This window comes from Pteropus medius, unplaced genomic scaffold (genome assembly GCF_902729225.1).
Source record: "Pteropus medius unplaced genomic scaffold, Ma_sr-lr_union100, whole genome shotgun sequence".
In the NCBI taxonomy this organism is placed as follows: domain Eukaryota; kingdom Metazoa; phylum Chordata; class Mammalia; order Chiroptera; family Pteropodidae; genus Pteropus; species Pteropus medius.
Genome location: NW_024353787.1, coordinates 1,349,598 through 1,371,983, shown reverse-complemented (window position 1 = coordinate 1,371,983; position 22,386 = coordinate 1,349,598). Strand labels below are relative to the sequence as shown.

General features: G+C 51.5%; 1 protein-coding gene across 1 annotated transcript; it reads right to left on the bottom strand.

Moving 5' to 3' along the window:
• Window positions 1-2,378: 2,378 nt before the first annotated feature.
• Window positions 2,379-21,659, bottom strand: RSPO1 (R-spondin 1). The gene is made up of 6 exons (XM_039851012.1): window positions 21,560-21,659; window positions 16,670-17,035; window positions 6,416-6,607; window positions 4,226-4,375; window positions 3,774-3,962; window positions 2,379-3,099 (listed from the first exon to the last, which is right to left on the bottom strand). Exons 2-6 carry the CDS (start codon window positions 16,761-16,763, stop codon window positions 2,933-2,935), a joined length of 792 nt encoding a protein of 263 aa, XP_039706946.1. The 5' UTR covers window positions 16,764-17,035; window positions 21,560-21,659; the 3' UTR covers window positions 2,379-2,932.
• Window positions 21,660-22,386: the final 727 nt, after the last annotated feature.

The window sequence follows — 22,386 nt, the reverse complement described above, 5'->3', positions numbered from 1 at the left end:
TTCTGGTCCTGTCCTATTCTTCTCCTTTTCTCAGTGAAACTTCCTGAAGAAATTGTCCGTACTGTATCTGCCTCTGTCAACCTCCCCAGATAGCTCTCGCCAAGGTTACTATTGACACACACATTGTGGTCAATTCCCAGTCCTCACTTACTTGGTCTCTTAGATGCCTTTGGTCCCCTCGATCTCCCCTCCTGCTTGCTGGCCTTGGGACGTGACATTCTCCCGGTTGTCCTCTTCCCTGGTCCTTCTCTGACTCCTCCTCTGACAGATCCTTCATTATCTGATCCTCATACTTGGCCAGCCACAGAGCTGAGTCCCGAGCTCTCTCATCACCCAGTACTCTTTTTAATCAACCTCTTCCAAACCAAGACCCTCGATTAACTTCTCTACCCCAGTTTATATTGCAGCTCAGACTCCCCCTGTGCACTCTAGACCTATATTTGTGTTTGCACAGCGGCTACTCCCAATCTTCACCAGGTTGTCTCAGAGGTACCTCAGACCCAACCCAGTCAAACCCAAAGTTATGTTCTCTTTTCTCCTTCCAAATTGTTCTTTCTCCTGGGTTCCCAGCTCAGAGCACAGCACCATCAGCTGTCTAGGTGTTCAAGCTAGAAACAGAGACTTTATTCTTGACACCTCTCTCTTCTTTTCTCCCCTCTTCCATACCCAGTTTAACACCAAACTCTGCCAACTTTATTCTCCAAATACCTTTGACTTCTCTCTATTCCCACTGCCACCACCCTAGTCCAAGCCTTCGCCACCTCTCAACTGGATGATGGCAATAGCCTCCTAAGCAGCTTTCCTCCAATCTGTTTTCTACGCTACAGCCAACATAATCTTTGCGAAATACAAATCTGGTCATGTTGGCCTGCAGCTTAAAAAACCCTTCAGCAGCTTCCCCTGGCTCTGAGGATAAAGACCTAACTCTAGGTAACCTTTCTGGGATTGTCTCACTTTACTTGCCCTCCAGGCCTTCCAGGTATATTGGCCTTCAACACCAAGCTCCATTCTGCCACAGGACATTTGCATGAACTATACCCTCTATATAGAATTATGCTGTCCAGTACAGTAGCCACCAGCCGCATGTGGCTGGTGAGCACTTGAAGCATGGCTAGTGCAACTGAAGAACTGAATTGTTAATATTATTTAATTTTAATGAATTAAATTTAAAATTTAAAAACATTCAATTCAGTTATTGGCAAACTTAACTATTCTTGAAACAACTTGAGTATGTGAATCTACTTTTCAACTTTAATTTTTATGAACTCTAAATACAGCTCAAGTATTTCTGGTGAAAGTTTCATGTCTAAATTAAGATATGCCATAAAGTGTAAAAATACACACAGGATGTTGAAGACTTAGTTTGAAAAAAAATGTAAAAGATCTTGTTAATAATTTTTATATTGATTAAAAGATAACATTTTGTATGTATTTGGTTAAATAAAGAATATAATTAAAATTAACTTCACCTATCTCTTTCTACTCTTTAAATGTGACTACTAGAAAGATTTTCGATCACATAAGTGGCTCACATTACAATTCCGTTAGACAGCACTGATCTAGGATGTCATTCCTTCTCTTTGTCTTAACTCTTTCTTTCTTTAGAGTTTGGCTCAAATATCACCTCTGAAAAGCTTCCCTGAGATAAAATCTTTGACTTATCCACTTTTATTCACTTTTGCAGCTTTGTGTATGTGCCAGTGGTTGCCTGCCTTTAACTCCGCCCACTTGTAATTATACACTTATTTGACTGATTATTTGATTTACACCTGTCGCCCCCACCAACCTCTAAGTTCCATGACAGCAAGCCCATGTCTGGTTCTCCTCTGGACTCCAAACACTTAGTCCAGAACCTGGTGCACGGATGGCTGCCAGTGGACACTTCCAAATGCCATAAGAGGCGATTCCATCCATTGTTCTGCCTTTGGGTCCGTCACCAACCATCCCAGAGCACTCCCTTCCCCTGTAGCCCCTCAGCGTAGAGATTCCACCTCTCCAAGATAGAAAATCTTCCTCTATAGCGGACTGGCATCCTTTTCATCCTTAGAGGTAATTAGAGCAGTGCTTCTAAAATTTGAATGTGCACATCTGTCACCTGGAACCTTGTTAAAATGCAGACTCTGGTTCCTTGGGTCTAGGATGGGACCCAAGATTCTCATTTCTAACCGGCTGCCCAGTGGTGATGTCAATGCCTCCACAGACCACACTCTGGGCAACAAGCTGGCTACCACCTTGAGTATCCCCAAAGTTTTCCTCCTGCTCTGTCCAGGAGGCCATTAAGGGGTCAGCCCTGTCTCCTTACTCCCATGCATACTCCACCAATCCCTGTATCCTGAAAAAGAATGTGGTGCCTCTAGCTACTGTTGTCATTTGGTTTTTGTTTTTAATTTGAAATAAACCTTTAAGCAGTTTTCAGTCAGGGCAGCCCTGATATGGATCAAAAATATGTAACAATATTCTCCAATGATAAAGTCACACAGCTGGAAATGCTGAACAGTCCTCACACTTTGGCTCCTGTCTGCCACACTGGGCTGATCCTATCAGCTCCTCCAGAGGCATCACTCTGCAAAGTTTGGGCCTGGGAAATGTCCTCTCTGCCATGTCCATTGGGAACATCACAAACCAAGGGTGTGCTGCTGGGCAGAGATGACCCCTCTGCTTCCCCACCCTGTTCACATCATGATGTCCAAGAGATAGAAGTGTCTTCCAGTAGCCTTGAGTGTGTGTGTGTGTGTGTGTATGTATGTGTGTGTGCATGCGCACGGGTGTACATGTATGTCGGTTGCATGTTTGGACGTGGGGGTCTGCACGTTCATGTATGTTTGTAGAGTGTGTGTACGTGTTACCCCCGGCACTCCAGTTCAGTAAATCTTCCATCACATAGAGCAGCGCTGGACTATTTCTGCACCGGCCTGGAGGCTGAAGAATGTCCCTAGGTGGGCCCCGCAGATGTGAGTGGCCCCACTGTCCCTTGCTGCTGCTGCTGTTGCTGGCCCTTGCGTCTCCGAGAGCCGGTGCCCGCATCCTTGCTTTCCTTTCTGCTTGGGTTCCTGTTGGTGTTCTCCCGCCGGCCCTGGCTTCCCTTCCTCCTCTTCTGCCCTGCAACCCAACAGCAGGAAGAGTCAACGAATGATGCCCTTCCACAAACAGGCATGGCCAAAGGCCCTAGGAGGGGAGTGGTGAGGAAGCTGGGCAGGGAGGAGGCTGGAGATGCTGCCTTTAGGCAATCAGGGTCCCCTTAAAACCTCCTCTGACCATCAGCCACTTCAGAGGACCCTGCAACAAGGGTACTGAGAGGGGGTCCCAAGAGCCTTTTCGCCTTCTACTTCTCGATAAACCAGACACCCTCCTCTTTCTCATGTCTTCCTCAAGCCTTGGACTCCCATGTTCAAGATGTTCAGTGCAGCTTTCAGGACAAGCAGGATGATCCCTGCCCCTCTCTGGGGCCATCATTGCCAAGGCTGAGCGACCTTGGCCAAATCATTATACCTCTCTGGGTCTTAGCACCCCTTCAACATCCCCACCCGACCTCTGAGGTTCCTTCCAGTACCAACATCTGCTGGCCCAGAAGAAATGGAAAGATATGGACATGAAAGTTTCCAGCTCCCACCACACCGAGTTCCGGGGTTCTGCCAGGACCTGGCACTAGTTCGCACAGCATGGGATCTTGAGTCGGGGACTCCCCATTTGGCCCCAGCCTGAGGCCCTCTCCTGGACAACAGGCAGGAAGCAAAGGTGGTCACACCTCCAGGGAGGCGGAGGCTGCAGCTCACCCTCAGGACAGGGCACCCTCCGCACTGTGCACCTCCGGATCTCCTTGGTGTCGGAGCAGATGGCATGGTCCCCTCCGGGGGCATGGAGCACCCTCCGTGTCCGCTCCTCAGAGCCCCTCCGGAAACCACAGAGCTTCTTCTTCTTGGAGCACGGCCCCCACAGGGACCACTCGCTCATTTCACATTGCGCTGGCAGGAAGGGAGGGAAGACGGAGAGAAGGGAGAGGAGTGGGGGTCACATCCCCTCCCCTGGCCCGGAGTACCGCATGGGAGCTTCTCCCACCAGCTCTCTGCCTGGACTCAGGCCCAGAGGGCAGGAAAGTCCTAAGGAAAACCCCAGAGGGTAGTTGTAGGGTAAGTTTTCTCTGGACAGTGCCCAGACCCCACCCTGACCCGCCTTACTCCTGGGGTCCGGGGCCCTCTGCCCACAGCACCCATGGTGCCTGCCTTACCAGGACTACTGCACTCCATGGTGCCGTTGGCAGCTGCAGAGCCCTCGGGACAGGCCGGGTAGCAGCGTCCCTTGTGCAGGTACAAGCTCTCCTTACACTTGGTGCAGAAGTTGTGACTGAAGCAGGCCTCACAGTGCTCAATCTTGCATTCTGAGGAGAGGACAAGAGTGGAGGCCTCAGGTTCAGCCTGCAACGGACACTTCCCCTCTTCCCCATCTCAACACCTGCCAGTCCAGGACCACTCACTCTGAGGGCAGGATGGTAGGTAGCCTGGAGCTAGGAAGTGCAAGAGAGGCATCTGGGGAGGGAGGGAAAGGCAAGGGCAGGGCTCGGGAAGGAGACCAAAGTGGCCACTCTTCAGGGCAGGCTGGGACTTACCCAGGGTCAGCCCATGCCAACTCAAACCCAATCCTAGGCCCTGGAACCCTAGGTGAGGCCCGAGAGAGCTGGTTTCAGAGGAGGAGAACAGGACCCTCTTGGATTAGTGGGGGTGAGAGAGGAGGGTCCCAGCTCCTCATGGCACCGTAAGGGCCACCCAGTCAGAGTTGAACTAAGGGACACAGTGATGCCCTGACTGTGGCTGTGTGGTCCCCTCTTCCCCCCTTTCTGGATATTTACAACACCCCAAATCCTGGATCTTTTCCAACTGGGCAGAAAGAATCGGCTTAGAGGAGGGGGAAGCGATCCCAGGGCAAATTCCTCTCCCTTTGCAAGTGAGTTCCAGGAACTGCCTTGGTTAGACTCCTGAATCCCTCCCTGATCCCCTCCTGCTAGCTCTCCCTCCTCTGGGGACTCGTGGGGGAGGGTGGGTTGCAGGGCTGGAGAAGCAGGAAGGGTCTTTCACAATCTCTCCCTTCCCAGATTGTGGGCGGGGCTAACTTCCTCCGGTCTCTGGCACCTGGAGCCTGGGCTGCCAGTTTCCCAGGAGCTGGCGCAGCCAGGAACTCCTCGCCCCAAATACCTTGAGGACCAAGAGGGCAGCCTCACAAACTCCCCACTCCCCACCCCACCCTCCTCTGTGGCTTTATCTCAGCTTCACCTCCCCTACTCCCTCCTCTCATGCTCTGATTTCTGGGTTTGGTTGCAGGTGGAATACAGTTAGGAGCAACAGCAGTTACCATTTAGAATGTCAGACATGAAGGGCTTTACATATGCCTCTTACAACAACCCCAGTGGTAAAAAACTGGTACTCCCATTTTAAAGAAGGGGTTTTAAGAGGTTGTGACATGCCCCAAATCACACAATAAATAGGTAGTAGAGTTGAGAATAGAACACCAGTCGGCTGATCTGGGGTCAGTCATTTCCTCTCCAAGTCTTACTGTTAATCGGTTATAAAAAGGATACCATCACTTAGGTCCCGGTCTCCCTCCAAAGGGTGTTGTGGGCTCAACTGATGTGAGATCTGGAAATGTACTCCAAACTCCAAGGCACTGAACAAATGAGAGGGAGCACTGGCTTTGGAGTGCGTTCATTGTATGTCCCCCAGAATGACACAGCTGAGACAGGATGGAGGTGTGATAGTACGCGCCTTGAAGCATGTGGAACTGTAGCTGGTGTGGGAGAGAGGAGCGGAGTGAGAAGACCCGGGGGGAGAGGTGGGTGGGGGAGAGCAGGCTGACTGGGGCTTGAATTTCTCTTCGGTCAGTAGCACCAGTGGTGGTTTTTAAGCAGAAGTGTGATGGGACAGGTTGTGTGTCTCAGAGCATCTTTCCGGCTGCAGTGTGAAGGAAGGGTCCAAGGGAACCAGATGACGGTTGGAGGATAGATAAACAGGCAATTGCAATAGTCCAGGAGAGAGGGGAAGGGAGCTTGGATAGGACAATGGCATTGAGGAGAGAAAGGAGATGAAGCAGGCACAATTTGGTTATTGGATAGATGGGAGATGGTATAAATGAGGGGTTGGCTCCCAGGTCTATGGTTTGAGTGATGGCTTGGGAACAGAGTGATTTGTGGGAATACAGGTTGGTGCAGGTTTAGAGGAAGGAGATGCAGTTCTAACAGGGACACATTGAGGTGGAAATGTGGATGGAATATTGGGGGAGACGTCTGGCTGGCAGCCAGATACTTGCATCAGAATTCTCATCTCTCCTCCTCAGTGCTCCCAATACTCTTCTTGCCAGTCTCCGACAAAGCTCCCTCCCCCACTGTCCAGAGCCTCTGGTGCCCTTCTCCAGCCCTGCCCACACTCACTGATGCACTTGTTCATGTCGGGGTTGCGGGCATCGAAGTATCCAGGCGGGCAGGACGGCAAGCAGACGCCCACCTGGCGGATGTCGTTCCTCTCCAGCAGGATGAACAACTTGGGTGAGCACTTGAGGCAGCCGTTGACCTCAGAGCAGAGCTCACAACCTTTGGCACAGGCCTGGCTCCCCTCAGCACTGACTACAGGGGTGGAACAAGGGTGAGAAGGTGGCTGTAGAAAAGACCTCTGTCTTTCCCAGGCTCCCACAAGAATGGGAAGTGAGTAGATTGGTGTTTCCTTCTACAGATGACTGTGCTTCTCAGAAAGTAGAGGTCAGGCTGGCAGCTCTCTGTAAAGCTACATTACAAGCCTCCCCAGTATCCTCTCTCAAGGGAACTAGCACAGAAACCTGGAGCAAGAGCTCCTATCCACCACAAATGCCTCCGTAGCTTCAGGCACAACACGAGCTCACCCTCCAAGCTTGTTTCATTATGCCCAGAGACGCTACTGAAGCTGCACCTTTCCTGGAACCCACCCCTACCTTCCCCAGAGAAAGAAAAGCTCAGCCTCGGGTATGGTTTGTTTTTTTTTTCCTTATCCTTGAGAAAGTTTTAAGGACAAGAGGAGAAAATAGGTTAAAGTATCTAAGAAAAGATCACCTGCTCAGAGATAGGAAGACAACTAGAATAAGCTATGTCTCGAACGGTGGTCTCAATCAGAGACAATTTTGCTCCCCAGGGAATATTTGGCAATGTTTAGAGACATTTTTGATTGTCGCACTGGAAAGGGGGGTTGCCACGGCATCTAGTATGAGAGGCTAGGGATGCTGCTAAAACATCCTCCAGTGCATGGGGCAGCCCATATTATCTGGTTCAAAATGTCAGTGGTTCTGAGACTGAGAAACCCTGGCTTAGAACTATCCTCTGAGGCAGCGTGATCTCCAGCCCCAGTAGCAAGTCTCAAACCTTTGATCTCTTTCCCTTATCCACTTGTTCTATCAATCCTTACCGAGCCCCTTGTAGGGACCACATGCAGTGTGAGCGCTAGAGACATGGAGACAAAGATGCCTGGCCACTCCACTGATCATTCAGTGGCACAGACAGACCTGCAAATAGGCAAATGCTGACAGCCACAATGCCAAGCAATAGTGGACTCAAAAGGAAGAGAGGGAAGGAGTCACAAAGAAGGGGCTATCTGGGCCAACTCTTGAGAAATTAGTAGATCTGTCAATTAGGAAACAGAGATAAGGGCCCTCTAGGAGCAGGACCGCAAAGGTGGACGACAATCCGCAAAGATAATTCAGGGTGCAGGAGGAATGGAGAGAGAAGTAATAAAAGATAAGGAGTCCTATCTTGAAAGGCCTTTTATGTCATGCTAAGGAACTTGCCCTTGATCCTGCCAGGAGGTGTTCCCCAAAGAATATTCCTTGGAACATGATCCCCCTAAATGTTCATAGGGGACTGTAGAGAAAAGGTCACTGAATCAGGTAAGACTGAGAACCACTCGGTCCAACAAGTATAAACAGGATTCTTTACTTCTTCATCCTTTATTATGAGCCTGTGCTGATTGCATCTCCAGGAGGGGGACAGAGAGAGCTGTATTTCCCAAATATTTTTGCCACAGAACCGTTGTTTGGCAGAGTTTTTCTTGGGACCTTTCTGAGAGCTAATTATATGACAGGGAGCTATTGGCAAGTTTTATGCAGGAGCAAGACCTAGTCTGATTGACGTGTTGGAAAGGTTGCTCTGGCAGCCTGAGTGGAGACCAGAGACTGAAGAATCATTTGGAAGGAAGCTGACCAGATCATCCAGGTGAGAAAGGTGAGAAAGTCTTAAATAATACTCAGTTCAGTGGAGATGAAGAGAAAAAGACTTACTTGAAAGATGCTTAGGGAATACAATCAGTAAGCTACGGTGACCAATAGGAGGAGGAGGAGTCTGGGGTGAGTCCCAGCATTCTGGCCTAGGGTATGGGTGAGCGGTGGGGCCAGTCACTAAAAGAGGCCCATGGGAAGAGAAGCAAGTTGAGAAGTAAGGAGAGGAAGGAGAATAGTTATTAGTCACTTAAGAGGAGTTGTAGATATAGGCTGGAGGCAGAGAGCTGGGAGAATCAGAACAGAGATGGCAGGAGATCACACAGGACCCAGAATTCGGGCTTCAGAGTCAGCTGGACGTGGACCCAAATCCCCAACCTACGACCCTAGGCAAAACACTGCATTTTGTGTGCCTCCCTTCCCACCCCTGAAAGAGAGAGATGAGGATGCCCACTCAGGAGGGCTGTGGAAGGGAGCATCTGTTCCGGGAACGATCCCTGATTTCGGAACAGGAGAATGAGTAAGAGGTTGGGAGGTGAGCAGAAGGGAAGAGGAGGATAACAAAAACAACGATAATAATGATAAAATCATAATCATCATAATGGAGGCTCATTACTAAATGTCGAACGCTCATTCTGCAGCAGGCACTGTTCTCCGTGTTTCGTAAGTATTGACTCATTTAATCCTTACAACCCATGAAGTAGGTACTATTATTTTCTTTTTAATCCTCACTTTTACAGATGAGGAAATGAAGAAGTTACATTACTTGAACAAGGCTTCACGGCCAGTCTGTCTTCCAGGCAGAAGGAACAGAGTTTACAAAGGCCAGTGGTTAGGAGAATATGAGATGACATGGAAACTGAAAGTATGGTTAGACTGATTTTTTAAAATATAGAATTTATTTTTGTAGAGTCAATGATATTTAATCAATCGATAAATTAAAAACTTAATATTGTTCTTGTTGGTTTAGTTATTATGAGAGCAAAAATCCTCCAGATGTTGAATGGGAGTCATGAGAGAGCCCTTGGGATTATGTTTCCACTTGGGGCCTTTATTCAGATATAGTATAAATTAATAAATCACTGTAGATATTAGGTACCATTTCTGTATTGAAGATATTAAATCCTCTATTACTTAAAGATTTTACTTAATTCATTGTTGACATGACCGCTTCCTCTAGGTTTTCGCCTTGGTTTCAAGAACTGTAGTCATCCAGGTATCTCATTTGCAGCCTCTACAGCTATGTTCCCATAATTATTTATTCCCGCCTTATTACTTTTGTTAAGGACAGATTTGTAAAAAGCTTTCTCAGAATCCCGCTGCCTGCCTCCCACTCAACAAACAACAAACCTCTGAGTGCATCTCCCTTCAGATCTATCAAAGACAGAGCAAAAAAAAGTGTGGTACACTTGAGGATGTGCAATTAGTTCAGCATGGCTGGAAGTTCAAGTGAACAGTTAGACATGAAGCTGGAGAGGGAAGCGGGGGTCAGACGAAGAAGGGTCTTCAATGTCCATAGAGGAGTTTGGACACTTTTCCTAAAGGCGAAGGGGAGTCACTGTGGGCTTTAAATAGGAAACACGGTCAGGATTCCCTTTTAGAAAGACCACTTTGTAGTGAAGAGAATGGGTTGTAGGGAAGGCCAAACTGGAAGTAGGAGGTCACCCCAGGTTTGAAGAGACGGAGCTAAACCAAGGGGACGGAAAGGAGTAGACACATGTAAGATATTCAGGTGGCAGAATTAACAAGACTAAATGATGCTGGGGAAAGCACAAGTTGAGGATGACTTGGAGGTGTTGGGCGTCAGTGACAGTGTAGCTGGCAGCCCTTCACCAAGAGAGGGACCACAGGAGGAAGAGCATGTTTGGGTGAGGAAATGATGAGTAGTTGAGTTTTAGATGTGTTAAGGTTGTGGTTCCTGTGGGACACCCAGGATAAGGTGTCTATTAGGCAGTCGAACCTGTGGGTCTGGAACCCAAGAGGAACATTTGGCTGGAGAGTTAAGACGTGGAGTCTTTAACATGTTAATAGTCACCAAAGGCATGGGGGTCCATTGAGCTGGCAAGGAGAGTGGGTATAGAAGAATGTGAAGAGGAACTAGACACTTAAGAGAAGGACGGAAAAGGAAGGGCCAGCATAGAGGCTGAGAAGGAGCAACCAAACAGGTAGCGGATGCTCAAAAGCATATTGCATTACAGAAGCCAAGAGAAGGGTACACTCAACAAGGAGGGAGGCGTCACATGCCAAATGCTGCTGAGGTGTCACGTAAGAAACAGCAACAAACAGGTTGGGGGTGGAGAGCAAGGGCAGTGGTTGAGGAGTAAAAGGAAGGCGAGGAAGGAGGGCCATGTCATCTCAAGAAACCAGCTGTAGAGATGGGGAGAGAACTCAGGGACGTCATGGGAGCTGTCATCGGGATTAAATTCATGAAGGTAGAAGGCATCCCAGGGCAGAAGCTGTGTAGCTTCAGAAAGAGGGCCTAGGGCTGGAGCCTTGGCAACACTCATATTCAACAGACCAGCAGAGGAAGAGGAGCCAGGGAGAAGCTGAAAGGAAATGGTTGAAGAGGTGGGAAGATACTGAGAGAGAGTCCAGAGAGAAACCAAGTTGAAAAGAGAGAGATGGCAGGGACCAGGGCTAGGAGGAGACCATGGCCAGTGGGCTCTGAGGTGAATCTGGGAGACTCGCATTAGGAGTGAGCTCGAAAAGGGCAATTTTGGTGGAGTAGTAGAGATGAGAGCCAAACCACAGTGGGCTGAAGAGAGTGGAAGGGATGGAGGTGGGAGTAAAGCGAGGAGAGGGAGTGAGAGGGTCAGAGAACAGAAAGAGAGGAGACTAGCTGGGAGTAGAACTGTGATCACAAGACTCAGAGGCAGGCTGAAGGCCCAAGGATATGGGAGGGTCAAGATACAGAGCTCAGATGATAAGACTGGCCTTGAGTCTTGAGGCTAGGGTCAAGGACAAGGGACGAGCGAGTTGAGCTCCATGAGGTTTTGGGGCTCAGCAAGGAGGAGAGAGGCTCAGTAATGGGCAGGGGTCAGTTCAGGGAAGAAAGAGATGCTTATCAAGGGGGTAGGAACCAATGGGTGTTCTCAGCTTAGCAAGGCAAATAGATAGGGAGGGGATGGGGAGCCAGGGCATAGGGGGGCTCTGTGTGTGCCAAGGAAGATAGTGGGTGTTGGGGTGTTGCATAATGATTCAAAGGGAAAAGCCAAGCCTCATTCATTCCGTAGACATTTACTGCACACCTAACATGACCACATGCCCAGAGCTGCTAGGAGCTGGGAATGTGGAAGTGTAGCAGCCAAGGCTCACCTAAGAATGCAGGAGGCAGGGCTGGCTCCGCACTGTGGGAAGTGGAGGAGCAGTGGAGGGCAGTCCCTTACTCAGCTGGCTAGGTGAAGAGGGTGCACCGACAGGAGGAACAGCCTGTGCAAAGGCTCAGAGGCACTGACCGTCCTCACGTCCATGGAAAGGAAAATAAGGCTTTACTATACAGGCAAGGGAAGGGACCACGAAAGGGCATGGGCGGATTCACTATTTCATAGGCTCCCCTGGGAGCCTATGATGGGGGTGGGGGAAGGGTACAGGGGAGCAGCCCTGTAGGGCTGTAGCCTGGCCAAAGAGGCTGGGAAGGCGGGACGGGGAGACTCAGAGAGGGAATGGAGCCTCCTTCCTAACTCCTTCACATGTCCCCCTCACACAGCTCTGCCCTTCCCACCTCCAGCCCCTTCTCCCTCTGTTCCCTGGCACTCAGTGGAGCCCATTTCACCGGGCCAGGAAGGCAAGGCTGTGCCCTCCTTGATTTCTCTGCTGCTTCTCCAGCTCCTTCATTCTTGCCCAAAAATATTCAAAGTGATTTTCCTATAATTAGGCCTCTCCCCAGGGTGACTTAGTGCCCTTGCCTCCATGAAGAATGGCTTCTGGCCACATTCCCTTCTCCCCAGGGTGCTTGACTTCTCCCAGTTCTCCAACTTGCTCATCTCCAGGGAACCTTTCTAAAACCCAAACTCTGAGGGTGTTACAGCCCTGCCTAAAATCTGCCAGTAGCTCCCTATGCCTGCAGAACTGAGACTCAGTTCCTACACCCATCCTCAATAGCTTCCGTGAGCTGATCCCACCCACCTCACCTTTCAACTACCCCTAAGCAATACAGAACTAGTTTTGTTTTTCTGGACACATTACTTTGCACTTTTGTGCCTTTCTGCAAGTTGGTCCTTCTGCCCAGGACACTCTCTGCCTTCTCTTGAGCCTGATTAATTCCTTCAAGTCTCAAAACTAAAGTCACCTCCTCTAGGAAGTCTCCCCTGATCTCACCCCCCTGCGAAGTCTGAATGGAGTATTTCTCTGTGTTTTCATGCCCCCAATACTTGAATCCATCACAGTAGACATCACCATCTGTCATTATTATCTGCTAATATGTCTTTTCCCTCCACTAGAAAGAGCTTTGGAGGGCAGAGCTTGTCTTATTTCTGACCAGGAGCCTTGTGAGGGGGAGAGGCCCCACAAAGGGAGGGGATCCCTCCAAAATGTAGGGCTAAGGAAGTGGTGAGTGAGGCAGAGGCTCAGGGAGGCAAGCATATGGATGGAGCTCACTGAGTATTTGATAGAGCGTGGAGTGAGGGATTGGATAGGAATGGGGGCTTGGGGTAGATTGGGTAAAGGTCAGGAAGGGGTGGAGAGGAACTTGCCATGACCCAAGTGAGGAATGACCTTAGTCTTGGGGTGGCATCTAGCCTTGGAGGAACTAGATTCAGTAAGAGTTAAGTTGGTAGGGGTGTGGGGGTGCTGACAGGGAATGGGGCCTCAGTGAGGGGGTAGGCAAAGGCCCTCCTCAGGCCTCACACTCTCCCTGGAGACACGTCTATTCCTGGAGTCTGGGGTTGTCCATGTGCATGTCCCCCTGGGAAGACCCAACATTCTTTAACTCAATTGAGAGCTTAGTTTAAATCTTTACTTTTTTTTTTACCAGGGCCTGAATAGACTTTGAACTGGCCTGTTTGAATCTCAAGCCACCCCTTCTTATCCCCTCCTGCAGCTGGACCACGTTGCTCCCCTGATAAAAACCTTTCAGTGGCTCCTCACTACCCATAGCTCAAGTCAGGTCAAGTGTAAACTCCTCAGCCTGGCAAGTACAAAGTGTTCCACCATCCGACCTCTGTGGCATCATACCCCAGGATGCTTGCTCGGCCCCAGACAGCTGTGGGTGCTCTATCCTAAGGGATGTTGGACTTTTCGTTTTACCAGCATAACCCTTCTTTTGAACAGAAAAGCTCCTCCATGTATGAAACAGATATGAACACAGCTGCCCCAGTTAAAATTCTAGGGCTCCCCTGAACTTTGCTTAGAAACCATTTCTCCAGGTATTACTCCTAGATGTACTTCATTTCCTGAGCAAAGTCTCTGCCTCCTACGAAATCCATACCTGTGGACATGTTTGTCCCTCTGCCCTGAATGCCCTCTCCCTCCCCCATCCCACAACTTTGCCTAGAGATCATCCGCTGGTCTCTAAAACACAACTCAGGAGGCACTTGCTCTGGGCCCTCCCAACCTCTCCCCCACCCCCAGCTTTCCTCCTGTAGCCTCGTTGCGAGGTGACACTGGGTTGGAATTGTCTCTTCCTCCCCTCTCCCCTCTCCCAGGGACTCCCCAAACTCATCTCTGGGACCCAGGGTCAGGCTCTGTACGTTCCAAATGGAATTTTGTGGAATGGCCCAAGGAATGAATGGGGCTTCAGCCAGGGAAGAGGGACGCTACTGGTCAGTGTGAAAGGGGGCAAAAGCTCCAGATGGAGGACGGGGCAGCGAGAAGAAGCAAAAGGGGGGTTCTCATTTCTGGATGAGCCAGGGTTCAGCGAAGGAATGGGGCTAGCGAGGGGGCCTAGGAATCCTGCAGAAGGGTCTCAGTAAGGAGAGGGAGCACTCAACGCGAGGGAATGTGAAGGGCAGGAAATCCAGGTCGGAAGGCAGTCAGGAGAAGGCGAGGGCCAGTGAGAATGAGTGAAGAGAGGGCTTGGGGTGGGGATGGGTCCTCAGTGAGTGGAAGATGAGAAGGATGCCCTGCCGGGGTTCATAATTCATAGCTAAAGAATTCTTTGCTCAACTTCTCCCCTTCCATGCAGGGAGACCATCACTCATACCTGAGATCGGCCATTTCTAGGCTCACGACTGGCGTGTGGCTTCAGATCCAAGCTATATCAGGTGGCTTCTAGTGGCCCTACCAACATGCAGTCACAGGACAGAGTGCAAAGTCCTGAGGCTCATATACATAGAAGCCCAGCTCTGATCCAAAGGCTGCCCACATGGTCCTAAGTGGTCCTTCCACGCGGTCCTAAGTCAAGAGTAGCCACACACAGGTGTCTCGCTCCTCTTTCTTCCCTCCCCCACTTCCCCGGACACCTTAAGGCAAAATGATGCACACATTGTTTATAGAACAACGACATGCATCCTGAAGTCAATACCGAGCTTGATACTTCACAAAGATTTCACTGTATATAATCATCTCACGTAAGCCTTACTATATTCCTCTGTAATGACACCTGCAGCTTTACTTAACAAGCGTTGCCTAGCAGCCTCTACTCTCATCTCTCTCTGACCTATGTCCCTCTTGGACCCTCACTGCACCTGGAGTCTTTCCCCCGACCTTACCCCATTCTCATAGGCCACCATTAAGGGATGTCTGTCACTCACAGTACTTGGTAATAACAGCTGCTGCCAAAGCTGTGGGGTGTGGCTGTATCGAAACCATTAAAATTGCCGTATTTGATTGGCCATTGTTGAGACAGGCCCTGTCTGATGGCCGGGCCAGTACTTTTTTTTTCTTTTTTTTTTTTTTTTTTTTTTTTTAGTGCAACAGTTTAGAACAACAGGTCTGGTTTTGATGGGTGTGTGGCTCTGGGTATGTGGATCTGCGTGTGTGAGTGGCAGCATGACCATGAGTGTGCGTCGCACGTGCACGAGTGACTCCTCTCACAGTCTCTCTCTCACCTCGGAAAGAGAGGAGACTGATTATAAACTGCTAGACCGCATCTGGCCCGTGGAGTCCAAAATACTGGCTGCGACAGATGAGAAGGGAGGAAAATCAAGGCCTCGCTGCTGATTAAACCTAACCGTCTCTAATTGTTTGTTATGGCAAGGATTTTCAGCTTCACCAGTTCTCTGAGCTTCTCTCCCTGGCCTGGGTTCTGCCCTTGGCTGTACCCGTGGAGACCCAACCAAACTCTGCTGCCTTTCAACCTGTACTGGTGGCCTTGGTCTGCAGCCCTCAGAAGTGAAGCAAGAGGTAGCTAGGTCAGACTGCAGCAGAGGTGCCCACCTGTGGGTGTGACGTCTCCGATGGGAGATGTCGAGAGAACAGCCTTGGGGTTGAGCCTCAGGTCTATCACTCAGGCCTCCATGCCACTCCCTACATGCGTCTCTCACATGCGATGGCCCCTCCCACAATATAACGGGGCAGGTACAGAACCTCCATCATTGGAGACTTTAAGCAGAAGCTAGAAGACCTGCTCAGGGAGCACCTAGGATGGGACTCTGTGAGGGATGGCAAGGGAAGTGGGGACAAGTTCATCTCGAACTCTATCAAGTGCTGCTTTCCAGAAGATGGGCTCACAGGAATTAGGAGAACTGGGTTAAAATGCCGACTGTGTGTCCTTAGGCCTGTCATCTCTTCCCTTTCCTTAGCCTCAGTTTCCCCATCTGTACAATAACAGGATTTATTTTATTTCAAGCTGTGATAACCCTTTCTTCTAATGATACCTTATGTAGACTCTTACAGAGAGCAAGAAAGAGCAAAGTTGCTCTGGTTGGAAGGGCGGTGGGGCCTGACTCCTGCCCGCTTGCCTCCCCGTCACTCCCCCCACCGCCACCAATGCAGCTCCTGATTCCTGCTGCACAGGGTTAAAAACCACAGGAGTGGACAGTCTCACGATCCTCCTGCTCCACTGTGATCTGGTCAGGGAAGGCTGTTGCCCACCACCAAGCTGGGCAGAGTTCCTGACCCAAAGGGGTCGAGAGCTACACTCCCACAGCCACTGAAAGAAAGGGCCCCGAATTGTCAATGAGGAGGGAACCGAGCACCCTGGGGCGCCCCCCCCCCTTCCCAGGGAGCATCTCCGTGGATACCACACAAAGCTGGTGTTATGTCAAAGGGCATAATCTATACACTGGATCCTCACAAGAAAGGGGTTAATCTAGAAAGCAGAGTCTACAAAGGGGAAAATAGACAAGGTAAGTAATCTGCAGAGTGAGCAACCCCGACAAATTAATCCACAAACTGGATAATCCACAAACAGGATAATCTATTGAGTAATCTACACAGCTGTAATAAACAAAGTAGAAATCTGCAATGGTCATTGCAGAACGAAGCCCAAAGGCCCTCTAGTCCCCATATAGCCCCCTCCCATTCCCAAGGCTCCGCTGCCTTCTATGGTCCAGCCCTGCTCATTACTCACTCCGCCTCTGTCTCTTCCCCTTGATCCCCCGGCTGCCAGCAGTAAGATGCATCCAGCTCAGAACCAGGGCCACCACACACAGCCCAAGCCGCATAGTCACTCGCCAGCTCCAGGCCCCTGGTAGGAGGGGTGGTCTCTGGGGCAGGGCTCTTGCTAACGCCTCTGGGGCTGGGTCAGCAGCAGGAGGCCCAGGCCTGGGCCCTGTCCCAAATCCACCATAATCTCAGCTGGGGACAGAGAGGGTGTGGGGAGCCCACTTCTCCATCAGCCCATAAGGAAGTCCAGAGAGCTTTCCTCAAAGGCACCTGGGAGTGTCACATGGGAGAACACGTTGTCACTTCAGCAGGGACACCTCCAAAACCCAACCTGTTGGGGGAGGAGAGAGAAGGATTAATTCTGGGGTACCATGGAGTCCTCCCAACCTGTGCCTCTTATACCCCCATGTGGTCTCCTGCCCAGGAGGCTGTAAGAACTCAGAATGTTTGGACGTTACAAGTTGCCCACCTGGTACCCCCGTGAAAGAAATCTACTTCCTTTTCCTATCTTGCAGAATTCCCTAACCTGGGACTAGAGCTGGCAACCCAAGCAGCTGGAATAGGGTAGATCCTCGAACCAGACTTGTGGATAATTGGGAACCAGCTGGCCCCTGCTCAGTATTGGCCAGCTCTAACAGGAAGTTCTTTAGGTCTACCCTACAGACCTCATGTTGCAGTAATATCTTGTCTCTTGATGAGGAGTTCTCTCTGTCCTTCTATGAGTGACCCCTCAGCTTTCTCTTCCCGGTGCTGAGTCACCCCTGTGCCTTTCACCTGTCCTGGAGCTAGAGCAGTGGCCCCCGACAAGCTGGCAGACTCTGCATGGCCCTCTGGGCTTGGCGGGAGAAAAGGAAGTAAGGCTTCCCCGGCCACAGAAACTCTGACACAGCAGGCCCGGCGGGCCTGGCCTTTGTGAGAGGATAAAAGAGGCAGCTATGCCCGCCCTGGCCAGAGACACAGAGAATGGGGATAATCCCCCAGCCCAGTGAGAGCCAGGTCTCTGGACCGCTTGCCTGGTGATGGGGGCAGGGGGAGCTGGTCCCTCCCCAGCAAAATGTGTCTGGGAAGTTGGAGCCCAACCTGGGAGTCTGAGGTTGAAATCCACTGCACTCTCACAGGCTTGAACCCTCCCAACACACTCACAGCAAAGGGCAGCCCAGGCACTGTCCCACACCAATCCACCTTCACACAGGGACAGGAGAGGACAGTGAGACTTCAGGAAGCTTTGTGGATGCTAGGGACGCTTTGCCCTCCCATCCACTGGCCGGATGCCTTTGGACAAGTCACTTAACCTTTCTGAAATTCAGTCTCCTCATCTATAAAATAAGGATAAATATGCCTATTTCATAGGACTGCTCTGAGAATTGGCCGAGTTTTGGCTTATGAATGAGAAATCTGAATTGCTGGAGTGAAGGTGCCCCTCCCAGCCACTGTCCCAATCCTCTCCCCCTTAGCTTTTCAGGGAGGCCCCAGGAGAGCCCACCTGCATGGGAGATAAATCATTATCCCACAAGGGGCTTAGCACCTCCCTCCTCAGCCTCTCCCACCAGCTTTGAAGGCCAGACACACTCAAGTGGTTAAGCTGCCTGTGAGAAGTGTTTACATGAGGCTGATGAATCCCACCTGGCACTGAGGCCTGAGCCAGTGGAGATGCCCCCAGCCACCCCCAATGCCCCATCAACTGCCATCCCCTGCCTGCCCCTCCAGTACTCCCTGTGCGACCTGCCAAAGTCTTCTCATACTCCCCAGCCCCCACTACACACTTCCATCGCCTTGAGTTTATCAAATTGGAGTCTTCAGCCAGTATATAGTCTCAGAGGTTGGCCATAGAGCATAATGGTCAAGGGCATAAATTTCAGAGTCAGACTGCCTGCCTTCAAATGTTGGCTCGCCTACTTATTAGCTGTTACCTTGGGCTAGCTGCTTAGCTGGTCAAAACCTCGATTTCCTTATCTATAAGAGGGTTGTGTTTTTTTTATAGCTTAAATGAGTTAATACATGAAACTGCTTAGAATAGTGCCTGGCGCATAGTGAGGACTCAATAATATTCATTGTATTTTCTATGATCAAGACTTCATTTAGTGGTTACATTCCACTGGTCATCTAAGAAACAATATAAACAGTTTTTATATCATCTAGATACGAATCTTAACACTGAGCACTGTTATGCAATTTCCATATTTGCATTTCTCTCTATCACGGATCACCTTGGTTCCAAAGTGATCACTCAGAGTGATAAGTTTAACCTTTAATTGCAGCAGTTCTCAAACTGAGGTTGAGGACCCCAAACAAATATATTTTAAGGGTGTTGTCAGTCCTTACACTGGACAGACCCTAGAGGAGAAGACCACATCAGACACACATGGTGTTAAATGCCGGGTCTGCGAGATTTTAGTCTCACTGTGGGATCAGTACTCCTGGGGTCCTTGATGCAGAAAAGGTCTCCTATGCATCTCTGCACTTCCGGTACTTTCCGGGCATGGAGCCTGGCACTTCAGGGTTAGTGCTTGGCAAAAGTTAGTTCCCTTCTTCTCCCTTCTTTGAATTCCCTCTAATTCTCCCCACCCTCACCTCCATCCTTCCAGTCTTAGCTTTCAGCCCAACACTTGCCATGCTCACCCGGTCCTGGCCCACTCCCACCTGAAGCACCATCAAACCAGGATCTCACCTGGGAAATGGGGAGGAGGATCCAAATCTGAATGTCACTGGAGCAAGTGACACTAGCTTCTCTCACCCATCACATATATATATTCAACTCTGAAAAGGACCTAAGAGTTTATTCTACCAGGGTTACAAGCAAAAATGGGAAAGAAACTGGATGTGTGTGAGCATGTGTCTGTGTGTGTGTGTGTTGGGGGGGGACCAAAGGGTAAATGCCCCATCTAAAGCGAGCGTATGCTGTTCAACTCCAGTTGATTGTTGATAGGTAGAAATAAGGGCTCAATATTGGCAGATCTTCTGATTTTTTTGAGTTGAAACTTCAGAATTTTATGTGAAATCTAACTTTAAAAGCTGGATAGGTCTCAGAGTAGGAACCCTGTAGTACCAAGCCTCCAGCTTGTCCCAGACATTGCTCACCCCACACACACCTGCAGTGGGTGCACACACACGCTCACCTACTACCATGGGGACTAGGGCTGAGAAAAGAGATAAGTGCTGATGACTTTCTTTTAAGTAGCCTGCCTCATTTCTATTAGTTCCTCTGACTGGTTTCCCTTGCCCCTTGGGCTATATGGCACAAGCGGTTTATTTTTTGAGGCCCATTACTCTGCACAGGCAGAGCAAGTAATGGGAACTGCTGGCAGTAATCAAGATCTCAGGCATCCGTGGGAGTGAGGAAGGGCATTTTGTCTCTGCCAGGGTGGGAGTGAGGGATTCACATTCATCACTGACCTGCACCACCTGCCATGTGCTAGGCCCTCATTTACTCCTCAATAAGGAAAGTAAAATTCTTCCCATTTTACTGGCACTGAGAGGTTAAGGGTCTTGCGTTTACAAACCTAGTCAGTGACCAGCTCAGGACTGGGGATCTGGAGGGCGGGGCAAAGGGCAAGAAGCTGGGGGATGTGGGGCATGATCCAGCTTGGGGACTAGACCCACGGAGGTGGGGAAGGAGCTGGAAGCAGAGGTAAAGCTCAGGCGGGAGACGGAGGAGAGAGGCCGCTCATGCTAGGTGGTCCGGGTAAGGGAAGGGCACAAGCCAGGGAGGGGGATACAGCTGGGGGTGGAGCTGAGGGCGGGGACTCAGTCCCCCCAGAGGGCTGGAATACCTTTCACCTTCTTGCCTGCAACACTATCAGGATAAATTGGTATTCCGTCCGGGGCCGGACACAGACCCAAAAATGTAAACCATCCACATCATTTCTCATTAGTCCTCCCCAAGACCCGCTACGGGTGGAGAGTTTTGGCCGCGGAGTGGGCTGACCGATGGGGGCAGAAGAATTGCTGGGCGGGGGGCAGGACCAAGTGCGTGCCTGCGGGACCTGTAGGAATTAGTGTACACTCAGAGTTAAAACCCCGCCCCCAACATCAAGGGCAGCAGGAAATGCTCCATCTCGTCCCTCCATCACCGCTCCAAGTGTGCAAATTCTTCCCTCCCCACCATCCCGGAGAGGCCCGACAGGTGCACGGGGAGGGGAGGCGGACCTTAAGTCCCCCTGACTGCCCCCCAAAACTCAAGACTACTCTCCAAGTCCGAGAGGCCAGTTTCATAAGAAAACTCTCGCCGCCCAGCGAGCACGCAGAATCCGCCCTTGCCCTTCTGGGAGCCCGTTGCGAACACAGCCCCCACCTCCACCTCGCCCCAACCAAGCAATGTCATCCGACCCTCAGGGCCAGACCTCGAGGGCCACTGAGCCGCGCCACCTCGCAGCGCAAGGGGGCCGCCGCGCGCGCCCCCTGCCACGTCGGACCCGGGCCGGGTCTGCGGGACTGGGGTGAGAGTAACTAGGGGCCATGGGACTCGCGGGAATCCGAGGCGATGAGACCAGGGATCAAAGCTTCTGGATTGGGGGTGGTGTTGAATAGGGCAAGCGGACTTGGGGAGTTCGGAACTACTAGTGAAAATGCTCACCGGGACTGCGGGGTTGGGGGAACCCGCGACAGCAACTGCGTGGCGGGGGGCCCACTGCCTTGAGGGATGACGCGGGCGTGGGGCCGCAAGACTTGCAGGAGGGCCTCCGAGAAGGGCCTTCTCCCGCCCTCGCGGACCCGAGAGCAGTCAGAAGCCCCCTTCCTCTTGCTGTCTGCCCACCGCACTCGCCTCGGCCAAGCCCCGACGGGAGGGCCCGGCCGCCCCAGGTCCCGGGGAAGGGGGCGCTAGGGAGGAGAACGGGACAGCTTAGGGGCGACTCACCTCCGCGCTGCCAGCCGCGGCGGGGGCAGGTTCGGGAGGGGCGAGGGCGCGGCCCGCTCGCCCGCCCGCCACAGGACTGTCCTGGGCGCCGCGCTCTCCCGCGCTCCGCCCGCCGGTTCCCAAGTTGCTCAATCTGCGGACGGCTCACGCCCTCCGGGGCCGGCGCCCCACCCGGCGCATTGGTCCTCTGGGGTGGCTTGGTTCGGCCCTCGCTCTCGGTAATGCCCGGCTTGGCGGTTCGCTCCCTGCCCTCCGCCCCGTGCTCATGCCTCCGTCGCGCCTCCGCTCGGCCCGAGCTCCCAGCCCGAAGAGGGGCCAGTCCTCCGCTAGCACGAGGGAGGGAATCCCCCCTCCCCGTGCAGTCCCACCCCCGAGCCGGCCCCCCTTCCCGGGATCCACGGCAAAAAACGGACTGGAGCGCCAGGCCCGGGAGTCCGTAGCCCCCTCCCGCACGCACTTGCCCGCAGCTGGGGAGCTGCGCTTGGAGCGCAGGGCTGGCAACCGCAAGCGTGCTCTGGACCCAGGCGCGGACCCTCTGCCCTTACTGCCCCCGCCCGCCTCCCTGCCCCGCACCCCGGGGATTTTACGCAGCCAGAGCGGGGGCTGCAGCTCCAGGCATCCTGGGGTCAGAATAGAGCCAGAGGAGCCTCAGTTTCCCCTATCAGGATCCTGGAAAGTGACAAGGAACAAGCTCAACAGGATCTGTTGTCCTGGCCACGCCCTCCTCTTCTCAGGGTCAAGCCTTCAGAACATCTTCCCAATTCAGAGAAAATATGAAGCTATAAGAGCCCTAGAACCCAAGCGAGGACACTTCCACACGGAGCTGG

What these genes read in the sequence shown, in the direction of transcription:
- RSPO1 (XM_039851012.1), bottom strand. Translation starts at nt 16,763, where the DNA reads ATGCGGCTTGGGCTGTGTGTGGTGGCCCTGGTTCTGAGCTGGATGCAT. An exon ending in GGGGAAGAGACAGAGGCGGA is followed by an intron (nt 6,608 to 16,669) that starts GTGAGTAATGAG and finishes CCACCCCTGTAG; the next exon opens with TCAGTGCTGAGGGGAGCCAG. An exon ending in CGACATGAACAAGTGCATCA is followed by an intron (nt 4,376 to 6,415) that starts GTGAGTGTGGGC and finishes TCCTCTCCTCAG; the next exon opens with AATGCAAGATTGAGCACTGT.